This window comes from Taeniopygia guttata, chromosome Z (assembly GCF_048771995.1).
Source record: "Taeniopygia guttata chromosome Z, bTaeGut7.mat, whole genome shotgun sequence".
Classification (NCBI taxonomy): Eukaryota; Metazoa; Chordata; class Aves; order Passeriformes; family Estrildidae; genus Taeniopygia; species Taeniopygia guttata.
This window is the reverse complement of record NC_133063.1, coordinates 73,888,330-73,916,083: the sequence shown is the minus strand read 5'-3', so window position 1 is coordinate 73,916,083 and position 27,754 is coordinate 73,888,330. Positions and strand designations below refer to the sequence as shown.

Genomic DNA, 27,754 nt, shown 5'->3' with positions numbered 1-27,754 from the left:
CAGAAGGGGGTCTGAGACTTTGGGGTTTTTAATAAGATTTCAAAACTTCAGTATCTAAATAAATGAATTTTTTTCACAACTCATACCTCCTTCTCCACTAGAATGTTTTCACACATGATATTTAGGGACAGTATTAAGCACAAGTGAAATAGATTAAGAAATGAATGTAAAAGAATCAATTCTTTTGAACTGTGGTTGCATAATGGAAATCGACTGCTATGAATGAACCTATGTTCAGAAGTTATGAACAGCAGAGCTAATGCACTGCCATGAGTTCATCTTTATTATTGCATTACACCTGAATCAATTGATAAAGTAGCTTCTTTTTAAGGCTAGGAATGGCACTTAATTGAATAAAAGTCAATGTAATTATATTAGAAGAATCCAACAGTACTGCTGACAGCGGAAAAGGGACAGTACTCAGCAGGGTGCCAGAACTGGTCCACACATTTCTGCACATCGTTTGCCTGACAGATATTATGGGCTGGTACATACTTTAACTAGATTACTGATTGTTACTGCTGTAAGTGAGAATTTAATAAGGGAGTCATCTCATCTTATCAGAGCATCAGCAGAGTTTGCATCCTTACACTGGTCTTTCTCAGAATGGCCTTCTTCTATCTGGGGCTTGGTGCCCCCTCTTTAACATGGCAGTTTATTCTTATCTCTTCATTTAGTGAATGCTGAACTTTTTTTCACTGCATGCCTGACTGTTGTTTTTCTCAGCAGAAAACCAAGGAAATAATAGACACAAACACATGGAAGCAATAGTTACAGTTATCCTAACTAGCTTGTATGCTGAAACAAATTCCCATAACACAGGAGTGAAGAAGGGAGAGAAGGGGAGAAATAAGTACACACATGAGTACTTTATGAATAGTTTGCAGTTAGCCTTATGATGATAAGCACAAATGTACTTTTATGGTCATTTAATAACTCTGGTCAGTGTGGACAGGCCTTCACAGTAAGCATTTCCTGTACTGTACTTAGTAACTTTACATGGAGCTATATTCCATCTGAAACCAGGAAAGCAAGGGACCATTAGGACTACTGTTTATCATTCATGTATGTGCACTGCATGCATCTGTTCAGAACTCATTTGTGGATAATAATGGGTATGGTGTGAATATGCTTTGATTGATCTGCTTTATGTTTTCTGTATTGTGTGATTGAGCCAGTATCCATCAGGAAAATAGTATAAGTGATATTACAGCTGGCATAAAACAGGTTAACAATCAAGACTTTTTTTTTTTAAAGTCTGTGTTTTATTGGTTTCAGATTTTTTTTTTAACCAGATATGTCTGGATTGGAATGTGAATTTGTTCTCTCTCTCTCTCTCTTTCTCTCTCTCTCTCCTCTCCCCCTTCCCCTTTCTTTCTCTTTTCTCTTCTCTCTCTCTCTTTTGTGATCTCAATTTAGCAAAAGATTAGAAAGCTGATCTTATCACAAGGTAAGCTCAGCCTTCCTAAGTGCAGTGTGGGGATATGCATAAATTCACTTCTATGCCTCAAAAAAGCAGTGGTACTGTATTTGCTTGTGTGAAAAGAGTATTTCCAATGTGGGACAAAAGCAAGAAATACTCTCCACTTTTTCAACCCTTGTCCATACCTCTCAACTGTCTCTCATTAGGAGAGAAATCCTCTGTTCTAGACCACCCCCTTACTGGAAAAATTGCATCCCAAGCACACACAATTAAATTACACTGCATTTCAGTATCAGTTTTATGTCAGAGAACAGTTACCTGCATTTGCAGGTGAATAGGAGATTAGGTCTATTGCTGTTTGTTTATTCCCTTAAGTTATGCGCTACAGATAAATTAATCACAAAGTAAATGTTAGAAAATTACAGAGATTTACTCCACATCAATTTAATCTTCCTAATTTTGCATTTGTGTTATTTATTTGCATTGTATTGCTGTACCATGTTTTGGACTTCAGTTGGTTGAGAGGTATGTTTCAAAGGGTTTCTTAAAATAATAGCTTCCAATAAGGAATTATTGCTAATAGATATTGTTCCTCTTCTCCTTTTTTGTTAATGTAGGACCTGAATGTCTGTAAAATATTTGATCATTGTTATGTTTTCCCTTGCCAATTTTGTACCTAGTGCTTTTTGCAAATTAAGCTATTCCTATGTTAAAATTCTCTCTTTCTCTCTCTCTTTCCCCACCCTCCTCCTGCTCCCCACCCCCCCTCTTCTTTTCCCTCCTACATTTGGGCTCTGATCTGCAATTTATAATGGGCAGACAGACTGGTGAGTCTGCATGTTGTAAATTGCGGGTTTGGGTCCTTAGCTTGCAAAGAATGTTATGCAGTAGAACTTCGCTAATTCTTTTTTTGCTGACTCAAAATTCAAGACACCCTCCAAAGAAACTGAATAAATATTTGTCATTTCCTCAGCAATGCTGTGCATTCTGAAAACTAAACCCTAAAGTTTTCTATTTCTGAAAACTTTACACTGATTTCTTATACTTGAGCACTTCAGTAAAATGAGCATGTTCTGCAGTCAGAGGTCTTTGATGTCCATCATGTTTGTTGGTTGCATCATTAATTCAGAAAATGCAGTTTTTCAAAGAGGGTTTCCTGACACTACTGCAAATCAGTGAGGTTCTACTGCAGTGGATGAATAAAGCCAATGCCAAAAGTGGAGATTAGAATGCAGTTTCAAATAATAGGCCATTTTATGTTTACTAACCCAAAGGCATACATTATTTGCAAACATAAAGCTTTATTCTTGAGAGCAAAGGCCCAGATCCTGTAAAACACTTGAGAGTCTTTTAATTTGCAGCTCTTGGGATCTGGTTTAAAATTCACCTCCATCAGTGACCGTTTTCCATTGTCTTGAATATCTGCAGTAACTTCAGCAAATACCTAAACCAAACCATGCTTAAGTTTTTTGATTGATTTGGGGCAAAATTCTCACTGCCGTTAATAGGGTTTTTTTACTGGACATTACACTTCTTGAGTCAATCAGCACTGCATGCAGACAGTGCAGGGAAAAGGACAGGTAGGAGTAGCAGTGACAACTTAAAAGGATGAAACCGCTAACTTTGACTAAGATTTTCAGAAACTTACATGTAGATTTCAAAGACTTGTTCTCTTAAACCCTTCAAGTCTTCTCCCTCTTGGTTCGGCCTGATTCTGAATCCCTTTATATGAGAATTAAATTACCAGAATCAGCACCTCTGACAATGCCTTATTTGGTTATCTTTATTTTACTCTCCTTCTATAACTTACAGAGTTATGTGAGTACTTATATATAAAAATATAAACATATTTTTATGTATGTATGTATGAATAAGTACCTAAAGACATGGATCCAGAGTAAGACATAGCTAGACACATATTAATATATTTCATATATTAATATTTTTTGTCTCTTGAAGAGAAAGAAAGTCAGCAGGGATTCAGGAATCAAGCAGAGCACTTTGCATTTTCTGCTACTACAATTTATTATTTTTTAAATTTCAAATAAAAGGGCGGTAGCTGCTGTTGGGGACTAATATTGAGGAGCAGCAGCTAACAAGAAAAAAATAAGGGGGGAATTTGCTTGTTTTGTTTAGTTTTTATGTTGCAATTTGTCCATGTATAGAAAGACTGAAATTTCCAAGAAACATGGATAGAGGATATTTTTATGAGAAATTACCAATAAATCATAACTTGAATTTGGTGCTTGTTGACTATATGTTTAATCAAAAATACTGTACATTTTTTCCTTTTCTCCCTTCCCTCTTCCTTTCCCAGACACAGTGCTAACATAAACCTGCACCGTAAACTGTTGACCAAAGAACTGGATGACATGGGCTTGGACACTTCACAGCCTTCTCTTAGTAAGGACCTCCGCGATGAATTTTTGGTGAAGATATATGGCGCTCAGCATCAGATGGGGCTTGACATAAGGGAAGACACCTCCTCGCCAGCTGGCACTGAGGATTCCCATATGAATGGGTATGGCAGGGGCATGGCAGAAGACTATATGGTACTAGACCTGAGCACCACCTCCAGCATCCAGTCCAGCAGCAGTATCCATTCCTCAAGAGAATCTGATGCAGGAAGCGATGAGGGTATTCTCCTGGACGACGTTGATGGGGCAAGTGACAGCGGGGAATCTGCCCACAAAGCAGATGCCCCTGCCTTAGCCGTAGGTATGGGCACCGATGTCCCAGGATCCCTCATGTTCAACAGTGTTTCGGTGAGCAACGGTGGGATAATGTGTAACATTTGCCACAAAATGTACAGCAACAAGGGAACCCTCAGAGTGCACTACAAAACAGTGCACTTGCGAGAAATGCACAAGTGCAAAGTCCCTGGGTGCAACATGATGTTCTCCTCTGTCCGTAGCCGAAACCGGCACAGCCAGAACCCCAATCTGCATAAAAACATTCCTTTCACTTCAGTAGATTAGGTCAAGGATGGACACAGCATAATGCCAGCTCTCAGAGAGGGCCCACTACATCTGAACTGCCATATACAGTCTCCCTCTATATATATATATATATATATATATATATATATATATATATATATATGTATATGTATATATATACACAGACATAAATATACATATATATATATAATTTTTTTTTCTTTTTTAGCAAAAGAAAGAAACAAGAAACACCAGGTGCTTTTTCCCCTTTCTTGATTGTTGGGTTTTTTGGGTTTTTTTTTTTTTTTAATAGAAACAAAAGCGTAGGACCTTTAATTTGAGGGAAGGGATCCTTCATTAAAAAAAAAAACAAACAAAAACAAACAAACAAAAAACAAACAGAAAAACTGCAGTTGTCCCTAGTTCTGTTAGAATGTTCTTAATCATCTCCAAAGAGATACTTTGTTCTTCCCATAACTTTTGCCTGAAAAAAAAAAAGAACAAAAAAAAAACCAAACCCAAAACAAAACAAAACAAAAAAGAAAAAAAAAACACACAAAAAATCCCCCCAAAAACACAAAAAAATTGCAAACAAACAAAAATAGAAAGAAAAAGCAATCTACTTAGTTGTCTTTGTGTCTTCTGAGCATTGGGGATAACGTTCTACTAAGCATGGCTGTTACACTTGTATATATATATTGAGCCTTGACAGGCCTATGATGTAAAACAATTGTATTGATGGTGGTTTAACTCTAATTTTTTTGCTTAATTTTTACAGTTACATTCAGCTGTTAGATAAGCAGGAAAAATAGTTTGCTGCCTAGTTTTACTCATTTATGTTAGCTTTAATGCACATTTTTTAAAGAACCACGGTCTTGTTTTAACTACCTGCTAGATATAGGTAATACAGAGGTGCTGGCATGCTTTACAGTACCTGATTTGATACAGTTTTTTTGTCTTGTAATATTACATAAATCCAGTCATGCACTTTTTCGTACACTACAAGGGGATGTGTAATAATATCCATGCTTTTTTTTTCTTAAACTATTGCCATATTTTCAGTAAGTGTCTTTAAAAAAAATACACTTAGATAAAAGTGATCTGGTCAGTATGAGGGCATGAATGCCAAACAAAGAGTATTAGTGTTTAGTGTTAATACAAAAGTGCCAACTTTGCACACATTTTGAAAAAAGAAAATGTAGTTATTCACCATAACCACAGTTGTAGTTTTTGGACTACACACAGAAAAATACTGGGCAGGGAACAGGGATAAAGTGAAATACAGAATTCTTGGTGCTTTTTTCAAGTGCCAATTATTACTAGAAACAATAGTGCATCCTTATTCCTTATATACTACATTGTATAAAAGTGAAAAAAAAAGACCCAGAATTTTGTCATGTGAACCAGTAGAAATTTTTTTTTGTCAAACATACATAATATTTGGGGATACAAATGCTGATACTACTTGTCACAGAACAAAGATGAATATAATTTTGTGTGCTTCTTATTATAGCCTGGATTTTTGTGGTGTTTTAAAAAAATCAAAATGAACAGGGAAATAATGTTAACTATGTTGTTCTGTAAAGTTGTCTTTTTTGCAATGGAAAGTGCTGTAGTATGATTAAGGCATGTTTTATAGAAACAATCAAAAAAAAAAATTAATGGCAGAAGCACTTAGTAGCTCTGAAAATATATGCTGGACTTTTTATTGGGTAACTTTCCCTTTGGATAAAATTAGAAGACAGAGAAAAAGGATGTCTAGTTGTGTTAATGTTTTGTGTTTCACTCGCATGATTTGTCAGAAAATAACAAAATTCCAAGAAATATAGTGAGCAAGAGAGTGAGCCCAACCAGGAGACACAGAAGGAGTAAGCAGTTGAGAAAGGCAGAGAGAAAGGAGGCTGCCCTCTGCATTTTTTTGTTTCCAGTGTTTACACATGTTGCTTGAGCTGGTAAACCACACTGGCAGCCTTAGTTACCACAACATACTGACAGAGGGATGGTATTTACTTAAGCTCAAGCTACAGCCAAAGCCATTAGGATGTGTGTTGTCGACTCTTTTCTTTACAAAACAAATAACAATAACACAATCAAAAACAAACAACAAAAAAAAAAAAGAAACCCCTAAGGGATATTTCAGCATACAATAAAATATTCCTTCAGTGAGAATGTGTTCCTTTTCTGTATTTACTGACCCAGAACATTATTCTTAGCAAAGAGTCAGAAATGCTCCATTGTTTCAGCTTGTCGCTGTATTGTTTTGCTGTGCATTTTGATTATTTTTACTTTTTATGTCCACTTGAGTACTTAACTCCTATTACATTTTCTAGAGGAAACTCCTAATATAGATTTCCTATTTTTTAGTACTTTTTATGCATTTCAGTATTTTTATTTCCAAAAGTAGGAATCAATATCTAATAAATCAGTATTTCCAGTTGTAGAAAATAAAAGAAAAATATTTCTAAATTTATTCTCACTATGTTCCTATGAGTTACAAGCTTTTGGTCATTTTTTTATTCTGTGAACTCATGAAGCCCTGAAAACATTTGTGAATTCCACAGAAACTATAAGAAAAATTTACCTTCTGGTTTATCAAAAAGAAATTTTATAGCAAAAAAGTAAGCTATTTCACTGACATTTTTCTTTCATCTTTTTTATTTTCTTCAAAATCTCAACTACTTTGCCTTGTTAAATTGAATGATTTGCTTTGTTTTTTTTTATGTTGTGCAAGCTCAGTATGTTTGTGAGAAAGGGAAATTAGAACAGTAAGGGTGCATTTTTCCAAGACACATGAACCTTTGTAGTGTTACCTGTACTGCACTCTCATCTCTCCTCCCAGGCTAATAGGAGCAAGTAATACAGAAAGTCTAAAAAAAAAAGAAATGGCATTATATATACAGGAAAAAAACCCCGACTCTTTTGTAGTATGCACGGTATAAATAAATATAATTTTTTTAATGAAAAACTCATTTGAGGTATATAAAGAATTCCTCACTGAATGAATCACTGTTCAGTATTCTTATTTCACTGTGGTTCTTTTAGAGGTCAAATGTTTGGTAAGCTTGTTTGGAAACTTACACATCACCTGTAGATAAACTCAGCAGATTATTGACGTAGAAGGAAAAAAATCTGTTTATTACACAAAATTGAATAACACATTCTAAAAAGTAAGGAAAAAGGGACAAACCTCCAGAAACTGTTAGAAGCTCACAAGTCCTACTTAAGCTATGTAGAAGCTATCATCTCTGTCTTGTGGACAGAACACTGCTTAACTGTTATTTTTAGGCAAATCTAGGCAAAAGTAGTTTCTTCGGTGTTAGTGATACGAATGTCAGAACCGTCTTTTTTTTAAAAGGACACTTACACTTACTTTGAATTGAATGGCATTTCCCTCTTTTCAACTTAGCATGCATCTTTATGAAAATCTGTATTTATCAGAATTGTTCTTGTGGTGGAATTTATATCATCTGACATTATCTGAAAAATTCATAAAGGGGCTCTGGCATAGCAGCTTGGTTTTACTGAAAGTAGCATTTCTGGGTGATCTCAGCAGAGACCCAGAGTGCAGTAATAATGACCAAACATCTCATCTCTTCAGCACAGAACATGGCCTGTAATGGTGTGATGACATGATAAGTATTGTGCTGTTGCATATGTTATCACAAATCTGTGGCTATCCCTTCGGTTTCCAAACCTGTCAGTCTAACCATTTTGCAAGAAATAGACCAGCTCTGAGGAAGATCCTCTTCCCTTTACATGGAGTTTGCTCCTTCTTTTTTCGTTCCTGTAGTTATTGTGGTCATTCTTTCCATATTGTTTCACTGTTTTATTCAAGGTAGTTGTATTTTTCTGTAAATATCAAAAAAACTTTGTCTGCAATTAGAAAATAACTGTAATGAACCTCCTTTAGAAACAGAACTTTATGTCTGGCGGTTGTTTAGGATTTTTTCTTTTCATTGTGAGGGTTGGGGGGGTATGGTGTGTCAGGAAAGCATATGTTAATGGTTAATCACTAGGTATCTTTTGAAAAACTGTATGAAAATTTGGAAGGAAAACAGCACAGCCAAAGCACAAGAATGGAAACCATGAGTTTTAACACCCCTGGTAGCCCCTTCTAACTTTTTAGTCTCACACATCTCATATCACTTACCCACTTATGTTTCAGTCTGTTAGGCTATCACTAATACTAATATGCTTTTGCCCATAAGTGTGCTCCTGTGAGGACCAATTAGCTGGTCTTAGTAAAGAGCTAATTTAACTTATAAATATTTTTGCACACCTTAAAATATTTAGTCAATTTTTCTGAGCTATAGCTCAATCAGGTACATTTTGTTATGCCTGAGATTTTAATCTTGCCTTTTAATTTGTAGCTGATGCTGTGATGCACACAAGGTCTAAGCGCTGTCACCAAGTCACAACACAATTTGACAAAATATGAAAGGTATAGATTAAAAACCTTAATAATGGAGACTGCTCTTAAAGATTTCTCAAAGACTTTTCATGTCTGAGCTTGTAAAATTTGTATTTCCTTCCTTCCTTCCTTCCTTCCTTCCTTCCTTCCTTCCTTCCTTCCTTCCTTCCTTCCTTCCTTCCTTCCTTCCTTCCTTCCTTCCTTCCTTCCTTCCTTCCTTCCTTCCTTCCTTCCTTCCTTCCTTCCTTCCTTCCTTCCTTCCTTCCTTCCTTCCTTCCATCCTTCCTTCCTTCCTTCCTTCCTTCCTCCTTCTTCCTTCTCTGTCTCCCTTCCTCCCTGTCTCCTTTCCTCCTGCCTGTTCCACAAGTTTATACAGTTTCCATCACCTATATGTTTCCCATTCCATCCCCAAAAAAGGCACTCTTTAGGAAAAATTAGTAGAGTCAGGTTCTGTAAAGTAGCTGCCAGCTACCTCGGTTGATTTGGTCTAGTACAATTAATAGGAAGTGGGGCTCCCAGGATGCACTTGAGTTTTCCCTGAGTTTTAGCCTTTTCAACCCAGTTGAGGATCTAACATAGCTAAATATATGGGGTAGGAATGTGAAAGCAACAAGACAAAAAGCTATGTGGGTATCATGAAAGCTCAGAAATATGGTAATTCAAGGTCCGATCAGTTCCAGAGATAGGAACCATTTTCAAGACCAGGGATTTAGTTCCAAAAATTTCTCCTTCAACGTGTATGATATTTTGTATTTAAAAAGCTTGATGTGGACCCATTTTTCACATGGTGGTCATTAAGGATGTCAGCTGCTGTCAGAAAACAGGACATATTTTTAGAAATGTACTCAAATTCTGTAGGACATTTTCACAGCAACATTGGTGGCAGAGTAATTATAAGGAAGGGAAAGTGTGTGGTCAAGGAGCAGACACATGCTCCTTTAAATTTTTTTTTGCCACATACATGAACAGAACTGTTAATTCTTCAGTCCCCAGAATGTTTTTGTCCCTTTTCTCTTTGGGTTAACAGAATCACTCTTTTTATTTGAAAAAAGAAGCAAAAGTGTCTGGATAAGGGCAAGGAGGCAGCAGGAGTGCTCTGGGGGGAGAAGGTGAGTGGCAGACACATGATGGCAGCTGGAATATTTCAGTTACTTCTTAGTTTTGTTTTTTTTCTTATGTAGTGACATAAGGAAAAGACTTTGCTGCTATAGTAACTCAACAAAACAGTGACTGTAGTGCTACTTTGCTAGATAAGCATCAGCATATCCTGCTGTTGCCACATGATGAGTTGGGCTTTTTTCTCCTGTTCTGTAGGGACATAAAAGGAACTCTTTTCCATGCCCATTTCTACTTCAGGAACAGAGCAAGATCATATGATGGACTGAACCTTTCACCCGCATGTTTGCCCAAATACATGTCTGATCCAGTCTCATGGTTTCTGTCTCTTCCTGCCAACACTGCAGCATTACCACTGCCTTTAAAATGGCTGTAGCAGAGTGAAGTAGCAACTATTTTACATAAGTAGTATTATATTGAGTCTGTAGTTAACCAGTCTTGTGTGGCTTGTTTTCTCTGTTCAAGTCATGATATTGAATGACAGCTTTGATTTTTTGATCAAGGTATATTGATCATGTATATCCCAATACTGTTGCTGTTATGTTTGGCACTGACTCTTAAATGAAAATGGTTCTGGACCACCAAAGGGTTAAAAAATGGACATGTTTTTGAAAAGTCCTCTGACTTTTGCCAGTATTATTGTTCATTATGATGACACTGTGTTTTTTTTTTAAATAGCAGCTGTAGTTGTCATGAAACTATTTTCCCATTCCTCTCCTTTAAAGTGTGATGTTGTAAATTCATGTGACCTTTCCTGCAAAGAATAAATATTTCTTTTTTTTATAAGATCTCAAGACAAGGCTTGTTTTGTAACAAATAGTGGCCCATTACAAAGCAGGAAAAAAACTGAGCAGAGCAAAAAGAAGCTTCAGTTCAATTTCACCTCATATCTTTCTAATAACTTACTTGTCACTTTATTACCTTCCAGTAATGTGAATGCTGCTGACAAGACTGTCACACTAACAGCAGACAACACCCTCTCTTCCTTTGCCCCAGCTCTCCTGGCTGCTTATTGCGCTGGCCCTGAAGGGACACAAACTAATAGTGTGCTTTCAAGTTCAGCACTTGGCCATCAAATATAAAAGGATGTGTAATTGCCTGTTTATCCCCTGTGAAGGCGAAATTGAGTATAAGAACCAGGCTTTCCCTCCCCATTCCCTAACACACACACACACATGCAGACACACACACACACACTCACACAAGCATGCACACACATCTGCAGTGAGTGAAGGGAAGTCCCATCTGGAGCACTTTGATTTGTCTTTAGGAAGCCCAAGGCTGCCACTGGCTGCTCTATCGAGCTATCAGGTAGACAGTAACAAGATGGCTTCTTAGCAAAAGGTCAGCTGAGAGATACTGTCTGTAATGGCACTTTTGTCTGCTTATGTAGCAACTAATTGCTTTGTATTGGCATAGGCCATACTGTGCCTGCTAGAAATAGTTATTTGAATTTCCTGCACATCTTGCTGCATAGGTTCAGTGTCAAACAGGATGCGCAGTCTATTTTTTTAACTGGTTTAGCCCATCTCTGGGCTCCTATCATGAGTGCCAATTCCCTATATCCTATTCTATTGTCATAGGAGAATCTCCTGCTAAAGTCAGCATGAAATTCAGTAAAATCTTAGATAAAAATATCTGAGGCACAATCTGCTGTCCTCATGAAAGGAAGAATTTTTTCTGATTTATACCTTCATTTGCAAGAACACTGCCAAAAGTCCAGTTTCCAAAAGGGCTTCTCATATAGGCCATCAGAAGAGAGAGTTTTCTAGTGAAACAACTTGAGAGCACGTGCTGTTTTAAGAAATTTTAAGTGCATGAAGGCCAGCGTAACTGGCTGCAGTCACTCTCCTTCCATTTTACTGTGTGCTTTCTGACTGCTGAATAGCAGTTGAAAATTCAGGTAGGCAGAGGAGCTGCTGAAGCATACTTTCCTTGCAGGGTCTGCAGCATTCCCATGCCAAGATCATAACACTGGTCCTGTGTGTACCTGTGAGCATTGGGCACTGTGGGTTGAACAGTGCTGGCAGCCAGTGCAGCACCAAAAAGTCAAACACAGGTTTCAGACAAAACCCAAGGCCAAGAGATCTAAGCACTCTTCCTTCCTTCCTTCCTTCCTTTGGGATTTTGGGATCAATTCATGGCATTGGTTGGCTGCAGCACCTCTTTGCTGGGTCCAGATGCTAATGCTGTCAACAGCACTGTGTGGAAATTTGATGTTTGTTGCAACAGAGGTGATGGTGCCCACCATAAATATGCTAAGGTCTTTTACCAGTCAAAGGTCACTGATCTTTTCCCTCCTTTTCCTTCCGAGTTCATCAGAAGCTACAAGGGTGAAACCACCAGACAAATTCCTGAGGCCTGTTTGTATCAGAAGTCTAAAGGCTGAGCCCAGACTCTGCTCCCCTGTCAACTCCATGTTGACGGAGGCACTGACGGAGGTTGAAGCAGCCGGGTGAGCTGACCTGCGATGATGAGCTTGGGCAGCCTTTCTTGCTGTACCATTTCCAAGGCTGTTTGTGAAAACTGAGGACTTTCTGATTGAAGAAATAATTTGTGTCCTTTGTGTGTGTTTGTGAATATGTGTGTGAGTGCGAATGTGACAGACAGAGGAGAAATAGACACAGTGTCAGAACAAAGAGCCTTAAAATTAGGACTACAAGTGACCAAAATTATATCATTTCCATCACACTTACACTGGTGTATATATGTGTTTCCTCATACGCTTAAAAGAGCAGGAAGAGTCACGTAAAAATATCTAACGTATAGAAGTATTTTTCTGGTGTTCTACAGATTTTGTACATTGCTTCCTTTAAACCTTTGGAGACAAATATTTTAGGAAAATTTAAAAAAATATCCAGGACAATTTTATTTCTAGAGAAGAAAGAGAGAGCAAGACTAGCTAAGTGATGCATAAAGATTTTATAAGGCATCCGTTGTCAAACAGAAGGTTGAGAATGATCAGAGGATAATGCACAGTTAGGATGGCAAACTCATCAATAGTTAATTACAACCTGTCCACTTCTGTCATGAAATGCAAGAAGCTATGAACAGCAGCTCTGGGGCAGCAGTGGCAGTTGTGTGTGCATGTGTTCATGCCTGAATGTGAGAGCATTATGCAGTCGTCACATCCAGATCAAGACATTTTCACATCCCCATCCCCCCACCACCTCCGGTACTGATGGGGCAGAATGCCTTCCGCCCCAATTACACCTGTGAAATGGTATGGTAGCCACATCAACTGTGGTTCTAAGGATGTTCTTCTTAGTTTACTTGATGACCTACAAAATAAACAGGGACACCTAAGCTGTACAAAGGCAGATTTATTCATTATTTTTCAATTATACTTTTACATTTGGATTTTTTTAGTATTTTTTTTAACAAATACTTGTACAACCTTCAGCCATTGTCTTTAATTTTCCCATTTTCTTTACCACCATTCCTCCTTTCATTATAGGGGAGTGTCTCATTAAAATTCTCTCAGAAAAGTAACACATCCTCCTAGTGTTCTTCATTATGGAAAGTTTTATGCATTCCATGTGTAAAAATGGTTACTGTTTGTAAAGTGGCAGGTTAATAAAATGGCCACTGTTATGTGTGTGTGTTTCATTTAGCTATTTAAAAATAAAAAATTCAGCATGCTGCTTTTTCTTGTGCAAACTTTGGTTCCTATATCATATGGGGCTCCTTTCCCAGAACATGGCTTGTTTTTGATGGGCAGCATTTGTGTTCTCAGTTCACGCCTCCTGCCTGTCCTCCAGTTTATAAAAGTGATCTGCATTCCAGTGCAATGTATGTGCAACAGGCATGCAAATAAGTTGATCTGAATCTGAACACAATCCAAATTTACCCTGGCTGAAATTCCACACACTTTTACTAACTACAAACTGATGCAACCTCTTTGTACCTATACAAATAACACATTGTAGGGATGGCTGAAGCAATTTCAAGTTTCTTTGTTTGACTGAAGGCTCTTGCTCACTGTCACAGTTGACATTTTAACAGCTTTTAACATAGGAGGTCAAACACAATGATTTCCTCTATAACTGTCTGCTGTGTTTCAGTTCTCCTGAACTGGAAAGATGGAAACCTGACTATGGGGTTCACATAGAAATGTAAACTGAGATAAACTGGATTTGAACCTTCATGTATTTGGAAGTTCTTAGGGGTCTGGCAGTGTGTTCAGTTACAGAGGCATAAAGCCTGGAATCCCCTTTCTCAGTAGGCATGGGAGGGCTCTCACAGCCTGGCTGCAACCCCCTGTGCCAACCAGCGATGCACCACCAGCAGCAAGGGGGCTGCTGTGTGGAGAATGGAGAGCTTGCAGGCAAAGCTGGGCTTGTTCCAGTGGACTATGATAAGATGTGCTCCTGGGGTACCCCAGCCAGGCACAGGAAGGAGTAGAGTCAAGGCCTGATGGACATTTTTTACAAAGGTCTTTCTCTGTTTGGAATAGAGGAAGCTTTTCATTTTCACTGTTTGATCTCAATGTGAGCAAAACGTGAATGCTCTGCTGTCCTGCTTGCAGAACCAAAGCATGCACTATGGAATATAGCTGTACAAGGGGATACAAAATTTTGCATCATGTTGATCTAATAATCGTGACATTAGTAGCTTCATAAATATTGTATGTAGTCTAAACAAGTTTTTTCCATTAGTAATCTGAGGGAATTAAAAGTCCCGTTTTAATTTGACATTTCTTTTCTTGTATTTTCTGTACTGTAACAGTCCTACAATATGTCTTTTGCATAAAATGCATAAGGTTTTGGGGATATAAATGGAGTTTTACTCATACTTTGTTCAAATACCTCTTGTAATTTGTATCAAAATTCTTGTACAATTTTTATATTAAAGATTTATCACTCACTGATCTTTTTGTCTGTCTTTCATTTCTTCATTTTTTACTGATTTAAGCAATGTGCATTTCCATGGAAAAGCATATGGTCACAGAAAGACACTCACCTGCAAAGTTTGCAGGTAGTCTCTTGTAGTTTGAAGCTGTGCACTACATTTAAGAGTTTTGCATACTTTCCAGAAATTGTATAGTTTAAAGCTTTTTGGAAAGGGGATAATTGTTTTGCCCCCTAGCTTGTACGTATTTCCTTAGAAAGGTCATACTTAGTGTGGCATCCAGAAACCTACAGCCTCACTAATTTAATCATCCAAATGTCTGCAAAAAAACCCTTAAGATGGACATTGCTCCCACCGAAATATGTCTGACAGATGAAGAAATGGAAGTGAAAGGTCTTGCCAAACACTAATATGGTGTTCTAGCTCAGTCCTGTTTTTTGCTTTTCAAAGCAGAGATACGCAGCTCACTAATCTCAGCGTTTCGGTAAGAATTTTCTCATACTTTAAAATGGTGAGAACACTGGCCAAATGTATCCTCCCACCAAACTTTATCTGTAAATCTAGGGCACTAACATAAAAATTTATCAACAAAGAATTCGACTTTGTCCTTGGAGTTGGCCTTGAGCTCCGTGCTGACTAGAAGAGGGTGCAGTGTGGGGAGATGTTCTGGAAACCCGTTTGCAGGGCCAAATACTTCCTTTGGCTGAGAAATCTCAGTTTTCTTCTAAGGGACATCTGTGTCAGCTAGGAAAATGTGAGCAAGATTCTTCTAGGGTAAATGCTCTTCTTTTAGCCTCTGCTCTTATGGTGCTAGTAATTTTCTACATACTGCGCTTCTTATCAATAAAGGAAACAAAGCAGCCTCATAATAGGATAGTTTTGTCCATTGCTCTGCACTCATAGAGACAAAACGCTATGTTACAAGCATGTAGAAGACAACCTGGTGCAGTAAGATACATATTCATTCATTCTACAAGGGAAGACCAATAAAAAACTCAACTTGTTAAGTGCCTCAAAATGCTGAGCATTGAGGTGGTGCTGCCTCAAAGCATGTGGGTATGTGCTGAACTTCAAGCAGTTGTGTTCGACACAATGGGAATGGATATCTGCTTGCAAATGAGCCCCTCTTCACACAGTCTCTAAACAGCCTACTCAGTGTTTGAGTGGAGTCAATAAGACTTTTTTGGTTGTCTCACATTTCCTGATCAGAAATGGAGCCAAATGAACCCACCGGCTGAATGTGGGGGTGGGGAAAGAAGGTGGTGTGAAAGCCAAATAACCAGAATTTGCTAAGCACTATGAACTGAGAATAGTTACTTAGCAATACATACTCTCTGATGGATTTAGGATTTTCCTAAGGTGTTTTCTTTCTCAGACCTCCCAGCACAGCAAAGAGCCATTTTTTTGCAAAACATCTATCTTTAAAAAGAGGACTTCACCTTCTGATCGAGCTACTTCAGAGCTTAAATTTAGTTTATGTGTTGAGTCATGAGCTATGAGGATACAAGACATCTGCCACAGGGCCACTAAATAAAGTCTTGAGAGTGTTCATTTGCCTGTTTTTAATCAGCCTGACATAAACAGCTCAATAACCAGCTGAATGCCTATAATCTATTCCTGACTTGCAGATGTCAGCTTCATGGAACTAAATTACATGCCCCTTCCCTTCCCTTCCCTTCCCTTCCCTTCCCTTCCCTTCCCTTCCCTTCCCTTCCCTTCCCTTCCCTTCCCTTCCCTTCCCTTCCCTTCCCTTCCCTTCCCTTCCCTTCCCTTCCCTTCCCTTCCCTTCCCTTCCCTTCCCTTCCCTTCCCTTCCCTTCCCTTCCCTTCCCTTCCCTTCCCTTCCCTTCCCTTCCCTTCCCTTCCCTTCCCTTCCCTTCCCTTCCCTTCCCTTCCCTTCCCTTCCCTTCCCTTCCCTTCCCTTCCCTTCCCTTCCCTTCCCTTCCCTTCCCTTCCCTTCCCTTCCCTTCCCTTCCCTTCCCAGAACTTCCCTTCCCTTCCCTTCCCTTCCCTTCCCTTCCCAGAACTTCCCTTCCCTTCCCTTCCCTTCCCTTCCCTTCCCTTCCCTTCCCTTCCCAGAACTTCCCTTCCCTTCCCTTCCCTTCCCTTCCCTTCCCTTCCCTTCCCTTCCCTTCCCTTCCCTTCCCTTCCCTTCCCTTCCCTTCCCTTCCCTTCCCTTCCCTTCCCTTCCCTTCCCTTCCCTTCCCTTCCCTTCCCTTCCCTTCCCTTCCCTTCCCTTCCCTTCCCTTCCCTTCCCTTCCCTTCCCTTCCCTTCCCTTCCCTTCCCTTCCCTTCCCTTCCCTTCCCTTCCCTTCCCTTCCCTTCCCTTCCCTTCCCTTCCCTTCCCTTCCCTTCCCTTCCCTTCCCTTCCCTTCCCTTCCCTTCCCCTTACCCCCTTTCTTTTCTTCCTTACTTTTCCTTTTTTTTTTTTTTTTTTTTTTGTCCCAAAATGGTGCAAGAACATGCAGCTCCTTATTTCAGCAGGCAGGAAAAAGAGGGAAGACAGGAGGAAAAACGTTGAGCAACTTTGAGGGAAAGTCAACCTTTGTTGAGGCATGTGGTTATCCTCCCATGTTATTAAATGTCATAGATGTGTTAATGTGGTTCTGCATGGAAGCCAAGCATAATTATAACATTTGAATTTGTCACAACACATCTATAATTGGCATGAATTCCCCTAAACCAACTTTTTTTTCTAGCATAGGGTTTTCATACTCAGAGAAGAGATATTACCAGGCATCCAGAAAGACTGCTTTTAGCAAGCTCTGAACTAAGTGCTTTGGTAAGAGTCCTTTGAAGTACACTGGGCCACTTGAAACTTGGTGTCTGCTTGCTCACTCCCTGCAAGTTGACAGTACGACAGCAGATTAAGCGCTACTAATTTAATAAAGCCATTCCTGCACTAATGTTGACATACCAACAATGAGCAAGGAGTGGTAAGAAGAGAGGAGGATAAAAGGTACAATATTTTGCCTGAAGTTATACTAGAAAAAAAAAAAAACAAAACTCCTTCTATTGATCCTATGTGAAGTACAGTTATTTTTAAGTCACCTGACTCATGCTTATCCAATCCTTACCCATATTCATTAGAGACAGTATAATGAACAGATATTGATTAACTGGGTTAGCTGGAGATATTTCCCAACAGTGCTAGTTCACGTTGATAGGTCTCCAATGGGAATACATGGAAGTGCAGACCTGAACATAACTTACTGTGTTCTAGGTCCTTCAATTGATTTTATTTGAAGAAAAAATATACAGTGGCTCTCCCGTGACCTTTAGCTGAAACCTCTCTGTAAAGAACACAAAATGACAGTCAGACAAAATAAACATCACTGCTTACAGTCCTGTCTGTCGTGGCAGAGCCAAGGTAACTAGGTACTGCATGTGTACTGTGGTTTCCATAGGATCCCAGTACATGGAATAGGCCTGCATTCAGGTGGCATCTTCCAGTAATTAGCAAAAAAAATAAGTCATATCATGGCCTTTGTGTTGCTCTAGTGGATTACAGCTGGATTTCCATTTTGTGAGCAGTTCTCTGTTGATCCTCCCACAACAACCAACACAGAGTTCAGCAAAATATCCTGTAAATGTAATGCCATTGAACTGGTAATGCATCCCAGTGCAGTACTAATCCCAAATTCTGGCTTCCCAAGAGGTTTAAGCAACCTGAGCCTTATGCCACATGGAACTCATTAAATGCCCCTTTTGACATCTCCTGAACTACTTGGGATTGCTTTCTCCACGCAGTTTCTTGAAAGCTGCATGTGACTGATGTGGGGTCTAGATCACCATTTTCAGCTCCATTCCTAAACACTGTAGCAGTAGCTAGAGAAAATATCACCTACCAGTATGTGTCAAAAGGAATGCTAGTAATAAGAAAAAAAGCCTAAAAGGAATTTACAAATAATGCCAGAAGTCTGTTTTAGAAGTCTTAGGAGCTTGCGAGAAGTCAAACTGACTCGAGCTTCGCAAAATTAAAGCAAATAGCAAAATCCACTTTCAGTGGATAAATGAAGTGAGACCAAACAACAACATGAAGATTCTTTCTGATGAACTGCAGAGACTTTCTTGATCAAATGTGATTCAGAGAAGTCATTTTCATGAGAGTCTGGACAGCACCAGGACTACTTCCCCAAACTCAGTTAGAGCACTGCATATAGTTTCTTTTTTGCCCATAGACAAAAAAGAAAAATTCAAAGAAAGTCTGTGTATGCTTGAAGAATATAAAATAAGCACTTTTATAATGGTAACTTAAGAAAACTTGCTTTCCATATCCAAATAAATAAGAGCTGAACGAGAGGAATGATTGTGCTGTAGAAAAGTGACAATGGAGCAGGGTGTAAACACTAAAAAAAAAGAACTATGTATGCTAACCAGAACAAATAGTTATATATAATATATAATATATATAATGTTATGCTGGAAAGTGGAAACAAGTTTAAGTGCTGGAGCACAGACATTCTGGACCAGCACTCCATTATCAGCAGAAGAGGCCAAAAGGAGAACTAGCTAGATTATAGAGAATCAGTTTATGAGGAGACTTAAAATATGGTTATCTGCAAAAGCAGGGGTTGGACTTCTTTTCTGCCTTATTTTATCTATATCCAGTGGTGTTTAACTAAGTAACCAGACTGTTATAAGTTCGAGGCCCTTTGGTATTCCCATCTGTACCACAGTGCACACTAAGTGTGTTCATCTTGCCAACTCATTTTCTCGTGTCTAAAAGAAATATCTACACTTTTACCATATCTGGCAGTAATTTCTGCTCCTTATGAGCAGTTTCTTGGGTCAATAAAAGTACCCTTAGTATATGAGATCTTTTTCTCCTTCTTTCTAAGATGGTATTTTATGCAGCTCTCTCTTGCTCCTATCTTTACCCTTCTTAATGTTGCATTTTAAGATTACTGAAAGTTTTCTTAGTTAGAACATTTGATGTAATTTGTCTCATATGTTTTAATTCTCTGCAGCAGAATTATTGCAGAAGTTTGCTGCACTTTAGTTTTGTGAAATTGTAGAATTAAGATAGCTAAGGCAAAGGATTTCCACAAAGACTGTACTCCTCTAGAAGTCCTGTCCTAAGTGTTTCAGAGGAGCTGTCATGCAGTGGAATATACGTCAGAGAGATACTTCCTCTTTGGGGATGAATATTATTAACAACATACCTTGATACTCCAGTGATTTAGAAAAGATTCTGAGAGGTATAAAGTCAGACATTTGATATTGCAGGTTGTCTGATCTATCTCCCTTGACTTGAGAAAAGACAAAGTTTGAAATTTGTATTTTAAAAAATATTTTCTAGCTGCTCTGTTATTTTGCATGATATATAACATTGCAGTTGCTGTATAAAATTTTCCGAACTGTTCACATGGCCTCTGGCATCCATTCACATGACTTTACACTCATTGTGCTCCTTTTGGCCTGGAAGTGTTCAACCCAGCCTGGTGAAGAAAGGCTCTAATCAGTTACAGGTAGGAAACTGTATTGGTATCCTAGCCCTGGTCTTGTAATTCAGATCAAAATAACAACAGTCAAACCCTAGATGTGCTACAGCATTCAATGTCCACTGATTCCAGTGATAAATGCTACATGAATGAAATGTAAACTGCAACTGAAGAATTTCATTATGGTATATATGCATTGCATATTGGCTTACAAGAATTCAGGCCAGGAAGTGTAGTGTTTCAGGTTTCTCTACAAATCCATTTAATTCTGTTCTGAAAGCTTGATGTTTTCCTTAAGCTGGCCACACCCCAGAAAAATCTGCACAATAATATTTCTCTTTTTTTTTTTCCTTCTTGCAATGTCTAAGACCCCAAGGCAGACACTTCTAAAAGACAGTAAATTGCAAAAATGAAGATGAACCTTTTGTTACACTATTGCAAGCTCCAAGAGCTAAGCCATACAGAAAAGTTAGAAAAAGCTGTTAAGTCACAAAGAGGATATCAAGGATGTCAATTTTATGAACGTATTTGAAATTAATAAGCTACAGCAAGAATTTGCGTGATTAAAAATGCCAGGTCACAAGAAAACAGTGTCAACAAGCACAAGAGAGACTCACGGACTCTGGATAGTAAAAGAATTAATTCACTGAGATCAAAGGGTCAACTGTATCTAATAAAACAAAAATAATGCATGACTAAAAAGCTTGCAAAATACATTCATATATCATGTTAAGACAAGTTCTCCAAAGGAATTTTGTACACACTGAACTCCTGTATTCTAGAATGGCTCTTTCTGTTGAACATAAAATGAGAAAACTTCTCACCTCAATTCAAAGTTACACATCAGCCCTGACTTGTGAAACAGCTTTAGTCTAGCACTAAGTAATCACAATCCAAATATAATCAGCTTCAGACCTTCTAGAAGAAAGTTGTTAGAGGAGAAGTAAAAGATCATATTCACATGTTAAATTTTAAATCAGAAGATCTTTTAGAAAAATTATCCAATGAAAGCATAACAGGAAAATTTCTAGATATTGCATAGAGATTATCTTAAGCTACCATAACTTTAAAAAGTAGAAGAAACTGAGAACAGGAAGGCCTGAAAAAGTAGACTGCTATTTTATTTCTAACCTAGTCTCATAAGGAAATGAGTGTTACGCCATCTGACTGCATACATCTGGATCTGCCTGGGTACATTTCTTCTCCCCAGTAGTATGAATGAATACACTTACTTCAACCAAATTTAATAAAAAGCTAGAAACTCTGAGATGGTAGGTGTGAGTAGTAGGGGACAGGACAAGAAAGAGAGATTTTACCCTGGGAATGGCGACAGGGAGTGGAACAACCTTCCTTTATGCTACTCTCCAATATAGGACTTGCACCTTGGAGAAAATAGACTTTAATTCTCACAGATCTATTTGCCTGATGGAAACCATGCCTCGAATGACTCTGGCAATTAATTTTTTTTCCTGGGTTTTCTTGTTTTGTTTTCTTTGGGGTTTGTTTTTGGAGGTTTTTTTTGTTTGCTTGAGATATTTTGTTAGTTGATTAGTTGCTTGGTTTGTTTTGTTTTGTTGTTTTGTTTCTGTGTAAGGCTCAGCCTCCTCTTCTGAGGTGTGATGTGGTGAAGCTACTTGCTCAGTTGTAGTTAGGACTTGGGCAACCATCCACAGATCCAGAAAACCTGGGAAGCTCTGGGCACCATCATTTCAGGACAGTGGTCATCTGTACCAGCCACATCAGAGTCATTCAACTGGTTTCTAACTTACACAAGAAGGAATTGATAGCTCCTTAGGCTATTGTGACTAGCTGTTGAAAATGTTTTGGTCCTTGCTTATCATCCAAAAGCTGAGGACAGCACTCACACCCAAGGCCCACTGCTATGAGCTGGGGCAAGCAGGGGGCAGAGGAATGAGGGACACATGCCTTTTCTACCACCATGTCCCTCCAAATCCCACAGCTTTCTGGGTAGGTCTGAGCCACCAAATCCAGCTCAGCTGAGCTCTGGTGGAGTTGCACATTGCCGTCTACCAAGCCTGACCCTTTCAAGGTTTCCCAACTGCTAGCTCACCCAGTCCAGCATCCTACCACAGCTTGTGGCAGACAGGCTGCCATCAGGGAAGACTGGCAGCTTCCCAACATTGGCTGACAGCAATTGCTGCTAATGCTCCCCCAGAGGTTTTGTTGTTATTGGGTTGGGTTTCTTTTCTACTCATTATTGAGTCCATTATTGACACTGCTAGCTGTTACTGACTCTATATGGCCGCAGTTTTGCATGGAGAGCAGATCCCATGAAGGAGTTTTAACCAACAACCTGAAAACTAACAAAATGCAGGTCCACCTTCCCTTGTCACCACTACATGTCATTACAGCATCAGGCAACTTGTTTATTATTGCATCCCTATGCAAGCCACATAGTCTCAGCAATGATTTCAAGAATCAAGGCCTGTATGTGCTAAGTCATTAAAGCCAAATATATTTTAATCTATAATTGTGCAAGATTTATTTAATTTAGGTGTTTTTAATTTATAGTTCTATTGGAATTGTAATGTATTTTCAGCTTCCCATATGAAGATTTGTCAATTTTTACTGCATCTCTTAACTGTGTTCTTCCAGTCCAAGTGCCAGCAGTTTTCTAAAGCAGGTGGTGGAGGAAAAAATTGTTTTCAGCTTTTACCTGAATTACTTGATAAGATAACTCATTCTTTTACTGATGGATATGTGCTCCATACATGGCATTACTGAGGCTAGCCTACTGAACCATGAATGCAGCACGTGTTGTATCATCTTCTTCAAAAAGATTTTTTTTTTCCAACCCAGATTTGATGCAGCAGCTTAGCCCTCTCTCAGTCCTGCTTATGGCCCTTATCTCTCTCTTATCTGCTCTTTGCTGTAGCTCTGTGCCTGTTCCCCTTCTCCCAAGTTCACCCTCAACAGGAACCTGGGCAGGAATGCAGTAGACGGAGATTTCAGCTTTCTTTGCAGTCTACCCACCTCTGCTGTCCTTGACCACCTGTGTCTCATCAGCCCTCTTGTGTGCAGCCCCTTGTGTGTTATCCTCTCTCTGGGTCTCGGGAATTGTCTTCCCAACAAGCATGGTACTGCCCTGTCCTTTCCTTTTGAAGTAGGCAGGGTGCAGGGAGGTCTGGATCCTGGCCCTGATCCCATCCCTACAGGCAGAAGGATGTCAGAGTCCCAGGTTAAACCTCTTGGGAGGTTGGGAGGTTTGTCAGTGTGCTTCCTGCCGGCAGGACAGGGAGGCTCATGTTGGTCTGCTGTGATGCAGGAACCTCATTATAAGGCTATCAGAACAAAAAATGCCAGCACAAACAAAACAAGATGAAACATAAAATTAAAATCTGATGGTGACCACCATGGGAGCAATGTGATATTAAATGTTATAATGCAGCCTCTGTGTGAAGGAATGACTCTGAGGGACTTACTGGCTCAGCAGCTTCACTGTGTGTATCCAGGAGTTCAGTAAGTAATGGAGTGAACATCCTTTTCTCATAACTTTTAATAAGACAGCTCATCAGCTGCGTTCAGTGCATCCAGAGCAGGAAACTTGACAAGGTGCTTTGTACCAGGAAAGCACATCCAGTAAGCTCAGTGTCAGGTCCCAGTAAAGACAGCTGTGAAGTATTATACAGATTTACCTTCTGTGTAGTTAAGAGAGCAAGCAGGGAATATTCCAGGGGACAGAAAAAACCACCCTAACTGAATAGCTGTCAAAGTGATAATCCTTTTAAGAGAGTATGTTTGCTGTGTGCTGCTTATTTATACAGAGCCTATGTGCCTGATGAAACTTTTCATGATTTCAAAGAGGTAAAGTTTCCATTAACACAAATGAGGATGTTATATACCAAGATCCTGGGGCTCTGAGAGTAGAATATTCCCTTGAACTGCTATAAATGGTGGAATCTTAAAAAAATTGACTGTTCTTTTTTTTTTTTTTTTTTTTACTTTAATAAACCATTTAAATTAATGTCACAGTATTAATATTCCATAGCAGAATTCCCATCAAAAAAAAAGAAAAAAAAAAAAGAAAAAAGAAAAAAAGAGAAAGACCTCACTAACTTTATAACTTTATGTTCATCAAAATTAGCTTAAAGGACCCTTTGTTTTCTTCATGCTGCAACAAAAAAGACAATCACAAATCCTGGGCTGTTTTTTTTTACATTGTGGTTTTTCTTTGTTTGTTTGTTTGTTGTTTGTTTGTTTGGGTTTTTGTTCTTTTTTTGTTGGGTCTTATTTTTGTCAATCAACATAACTGGGAACTTGGAGGTGAATTCTGCAACTGAGAAACTACTTCAGTGCACTTGACACTGTCTCCTGGGGATGAAGAACTTTTCTTGTCTGTGCTTTTTGCTGTAGGTCTCCATTTTGACTGAAACCCATAGTTACTACCTAATATTAAAAGCCCAGAACAATGTGCCCCCTTTGATGAAATCAGTAGAGAGTATGTATGTCTCCACATGTGCCTCAGAGGGATGAAATGAGACGAAATTTCACAGGGTGTCTGCTCACTGCTAGTGACAGTATTGCATGGACTGGTAACCCTGAGATTGAAGGTGTACCACAGCCTAGAGGGTAACCAGATTTGTCACACCAAACTGATCCATTTAAATACCACAGACTGGTCAGTGAACATCAAGACTTTTCTGGCAGTGGCAGAAAAGCCTGAAGCAAATTTTCTGTTCCCGTCCTCAAATCCAGTCTGCAAAGGCCTCTATGTCATTGGTCCTTTAACTTCCTCTGATTATGTTTTTAATTTAAACAAGCACTTCACCTGTTTCAAGATTTTTTTTTTTAACGAGAATTTCCTAGCTATTTCATTCTAACAAAGTGGGATGGGAGTAGTTAACATGTCCATTTGCCCATTCACAAACAAGCTATTTGCTTCCAAAAGGCAATTACTTTCTTTCACCTGTTAGGAAATAACACTGCTGAAGTATCTCTGATGTAGGCGGGAGGTTGCCTCCAAAAAAATGGCTGAGGCATGGGCCTATTAATCTGACCATGCTGCACTAATGATTTCACTAATGCTTTACCTTCACATGATTGAACAGGGTTTCCCTCAGATGACTGGACAAATGAGGACAGATGATCAGCAGAGTTCATAAAAGTGAAATATCTTATTGCTGCACCCCTGTTGGTCATGTGTTATGGGTGAATCTGCATGCAGAGGGGTGAGTAGGAAGAGAAAGGGAGTTGACTGTAAAACAGCTCCATAATTACCACATAGATGAAGCTATGCATCAGTGAGAAACTTGTTTTAAAATATGTACCTTGCCATAGGCATGACTGCCAAAGTCTGTTTTCACTTATGCTGATAGAAGCATGGAAAAATCCTATTTTCAGTTAAGCGACTTCAATTTGTAAAAGTAAAAGTGAGAGCTGCCTCTGTCCCTTCAGAAAAAAAAAAAAAAAAATAAAGAGGGTGAGAAAACCTAATGCAACACAGACAGACAAAGGGCATGAATCTTTTTCTCCAAGTCCTTAAACTAATCTTATTTCCTAGTGTGATAGCTCTTCTCTTTCACACTGCAAAATACCCTATAAAGACACCCTATAAAGACTCTTTTCATCTTCTAAGGAAAATGTGGGCAGTGTTTTCAGAGTCCAGTCTTTATTTTTTTTTATATATATTCATCTGAATTATTATTTCACTATTACCAGCTTAAGTAATGGCAGTGCTAACAAAATGAGAAACAATAAATCTTTGTCAAGTGTTCTTGGTGTGGGGTGAATAACCAGTGCTGATGCTGATTCCTTAAGAAAACTCATTTCTTGTAACATAAGCTCAGCTGAAGATGGTCATGTCAACTGATTAGACTTTTTACTTGGCCATATTGATTCTGTTCTACACCAATGCAGCCCATAATGCTGGCTAATGTTATTGACGAGCCATCAGTCCTGCACAGACGTGTGGGGCATGCAGCTTTCTCCGAACCACAAAAACCTATCCATGAACAATGATGGAGAGGAAGAGGAAGATGCAAGCAAAGCACTCAGGCTAGCTTCATTCAGCCCGTAATACATTAATGAAAGACATACACTCTGTTGGAAGAGATAGATGTGGCTCTCCAGAAGCCATTTATTTATAAAATAATTATGAATGCATGGTCAAGTCATGGATTTTCATTACATTGTGCACGTCTAACACTCCTCTGTTCATGTTGTGCTCCAAATGAAATATAAAAGGAGAGTGATAGCGGCAGAGGCCTAAGAGAGGTTACTCTCTCCCTTTACTACCTTTTTTTAAACACTGAGGACAGGTGATACCTGGCTTTGTCAAAGTAATGCAAAGCTGATTCTGGAAGGCACACTTCTGTTGCAACCAGAGAGGCAGCCTCTGCAGAAGTGCAGTAGAAGGCAGCATCCCAACTCCCTAAATGCTGGAACTTGTTTGAACAATGCAAGATTATTGATACCAGCTGCTGCATGGAGAGGAGTGAGTTTGATCTTGAGGACTGCTGAGCACAAGGCCTAACCACTTAAATCTCCATTTCATTTCCTTTTTGTTTCCTTTTCTATTCTTCCTTTCATGCTCTGCCTTTTTGAAAGCCCAGAGTAGGGGCTTTGAAAGTTAGTCTGCTTTTTTCTGTCTCAAAATGAGAAAAGCAGAATAGAGTTATGACCTAGTCATTCAGTGAGTTCTGTTTCTTAAAGAGGAGGAAGACTGGTAAAGAAGGCAATTATTGTACCACACCATTCAATTTCTGGCATAATAGTTCCATTGTAAGCTGTGCTATAGTAATAGGGAGATAGGTAAACATTAAGAACTTAGAGCTAAGAGTTTGCTTTGTGTGCCTTTCTAGGGAGAAGCCATAGGACCAGAACATAGAAAACATATGAGAAGAGGCTTTTCTGCACAAAATTTTGGTGTAAATTCAAGTAACCTTTGCAGTCTTCCATTTGCTTTTTAATGTATCTATACTGTACACGTTGTTTAAAAAGACCCATTTCCTTCTTTAGGTTGTTTGGATTTTAAAGTACAAATATTACGGGGTTTACATCATGTCTATAGAAAACCATGCCACTTAGCATGCTCCTGTAAGTTTGTGAAACAACATGTCAAATACACTTGTAGACCTTCCAGTGTTCATCAATTATTAGCACCGCTGATTCCAGAACAAGGAGCTGTACATTTGCAAGATAGGAAAAGTGCTATGTAAGAGTATAGATACCAATATTATTGCTAACAATCTACGGAGCAAGTGACAGAACAGTTAAGGCACAGTGTGATGACCTGCTGCACATGTCATATATGTGTCAAAGGTAATGCCTGCAACAGAAAATTAACAATAGGGACAAACAAAGCAGAGGAGCTAAAGTAACCAACTCCTCTTCAAAAAAAAACCCAAAAAAACCCCCAAAACAACAACAACAAAAAAAAACCCTGGCAATTACTCTTGAGGAAAAAGACAAAAACCTCACTGCTTGTGGGATTACATCAGAACCATGATAGTCCACCCTTAATGAAAGTTTTTCTTACAATTTAAATGAGAGACAAGGCTGGGAAGGTGGATCAGTAATGCTAAAACACTTGAATTTTTAAAAAAATTTTT

At 38.8% G+C, this 27,754-nt stretch overlaps 1 protein-coding gene across 4 annotated transcripts in view; it reads left to right on the top strand.

Annotated features, from left to right (window-relative positions):
- Window positions 1-14,759, top strand: part of BNC2 (basonuclin zinc finger protein 2) — a 334,037-nt gene extending 319,278 nt beyond the window's left edge. For 2 of the 4 annotated variants that reach the window (XM_072922941.1, XM_002191156.6), the window contains exon 6: window positions 3,741-14,759. In XM_072922941.1, coding sequence (XP_072779042.1) covers window positions 3,741-4,401 — 661 coding nt within the window. In that variant the 3' untranslated portion in view covers window positions 4,402-14,759. Of the gene's footprint in view, window positions 1-1,419; window positions 1,451-3,740 lie in introns of all 4 variants that reach the window. The other 2 variants (XM_072922942.1, XM_072922943.1) reach the window with 2 other exon arrangements.
- Window positions 14,760-27,754: the final 12,995 nt, after the last annotated feature.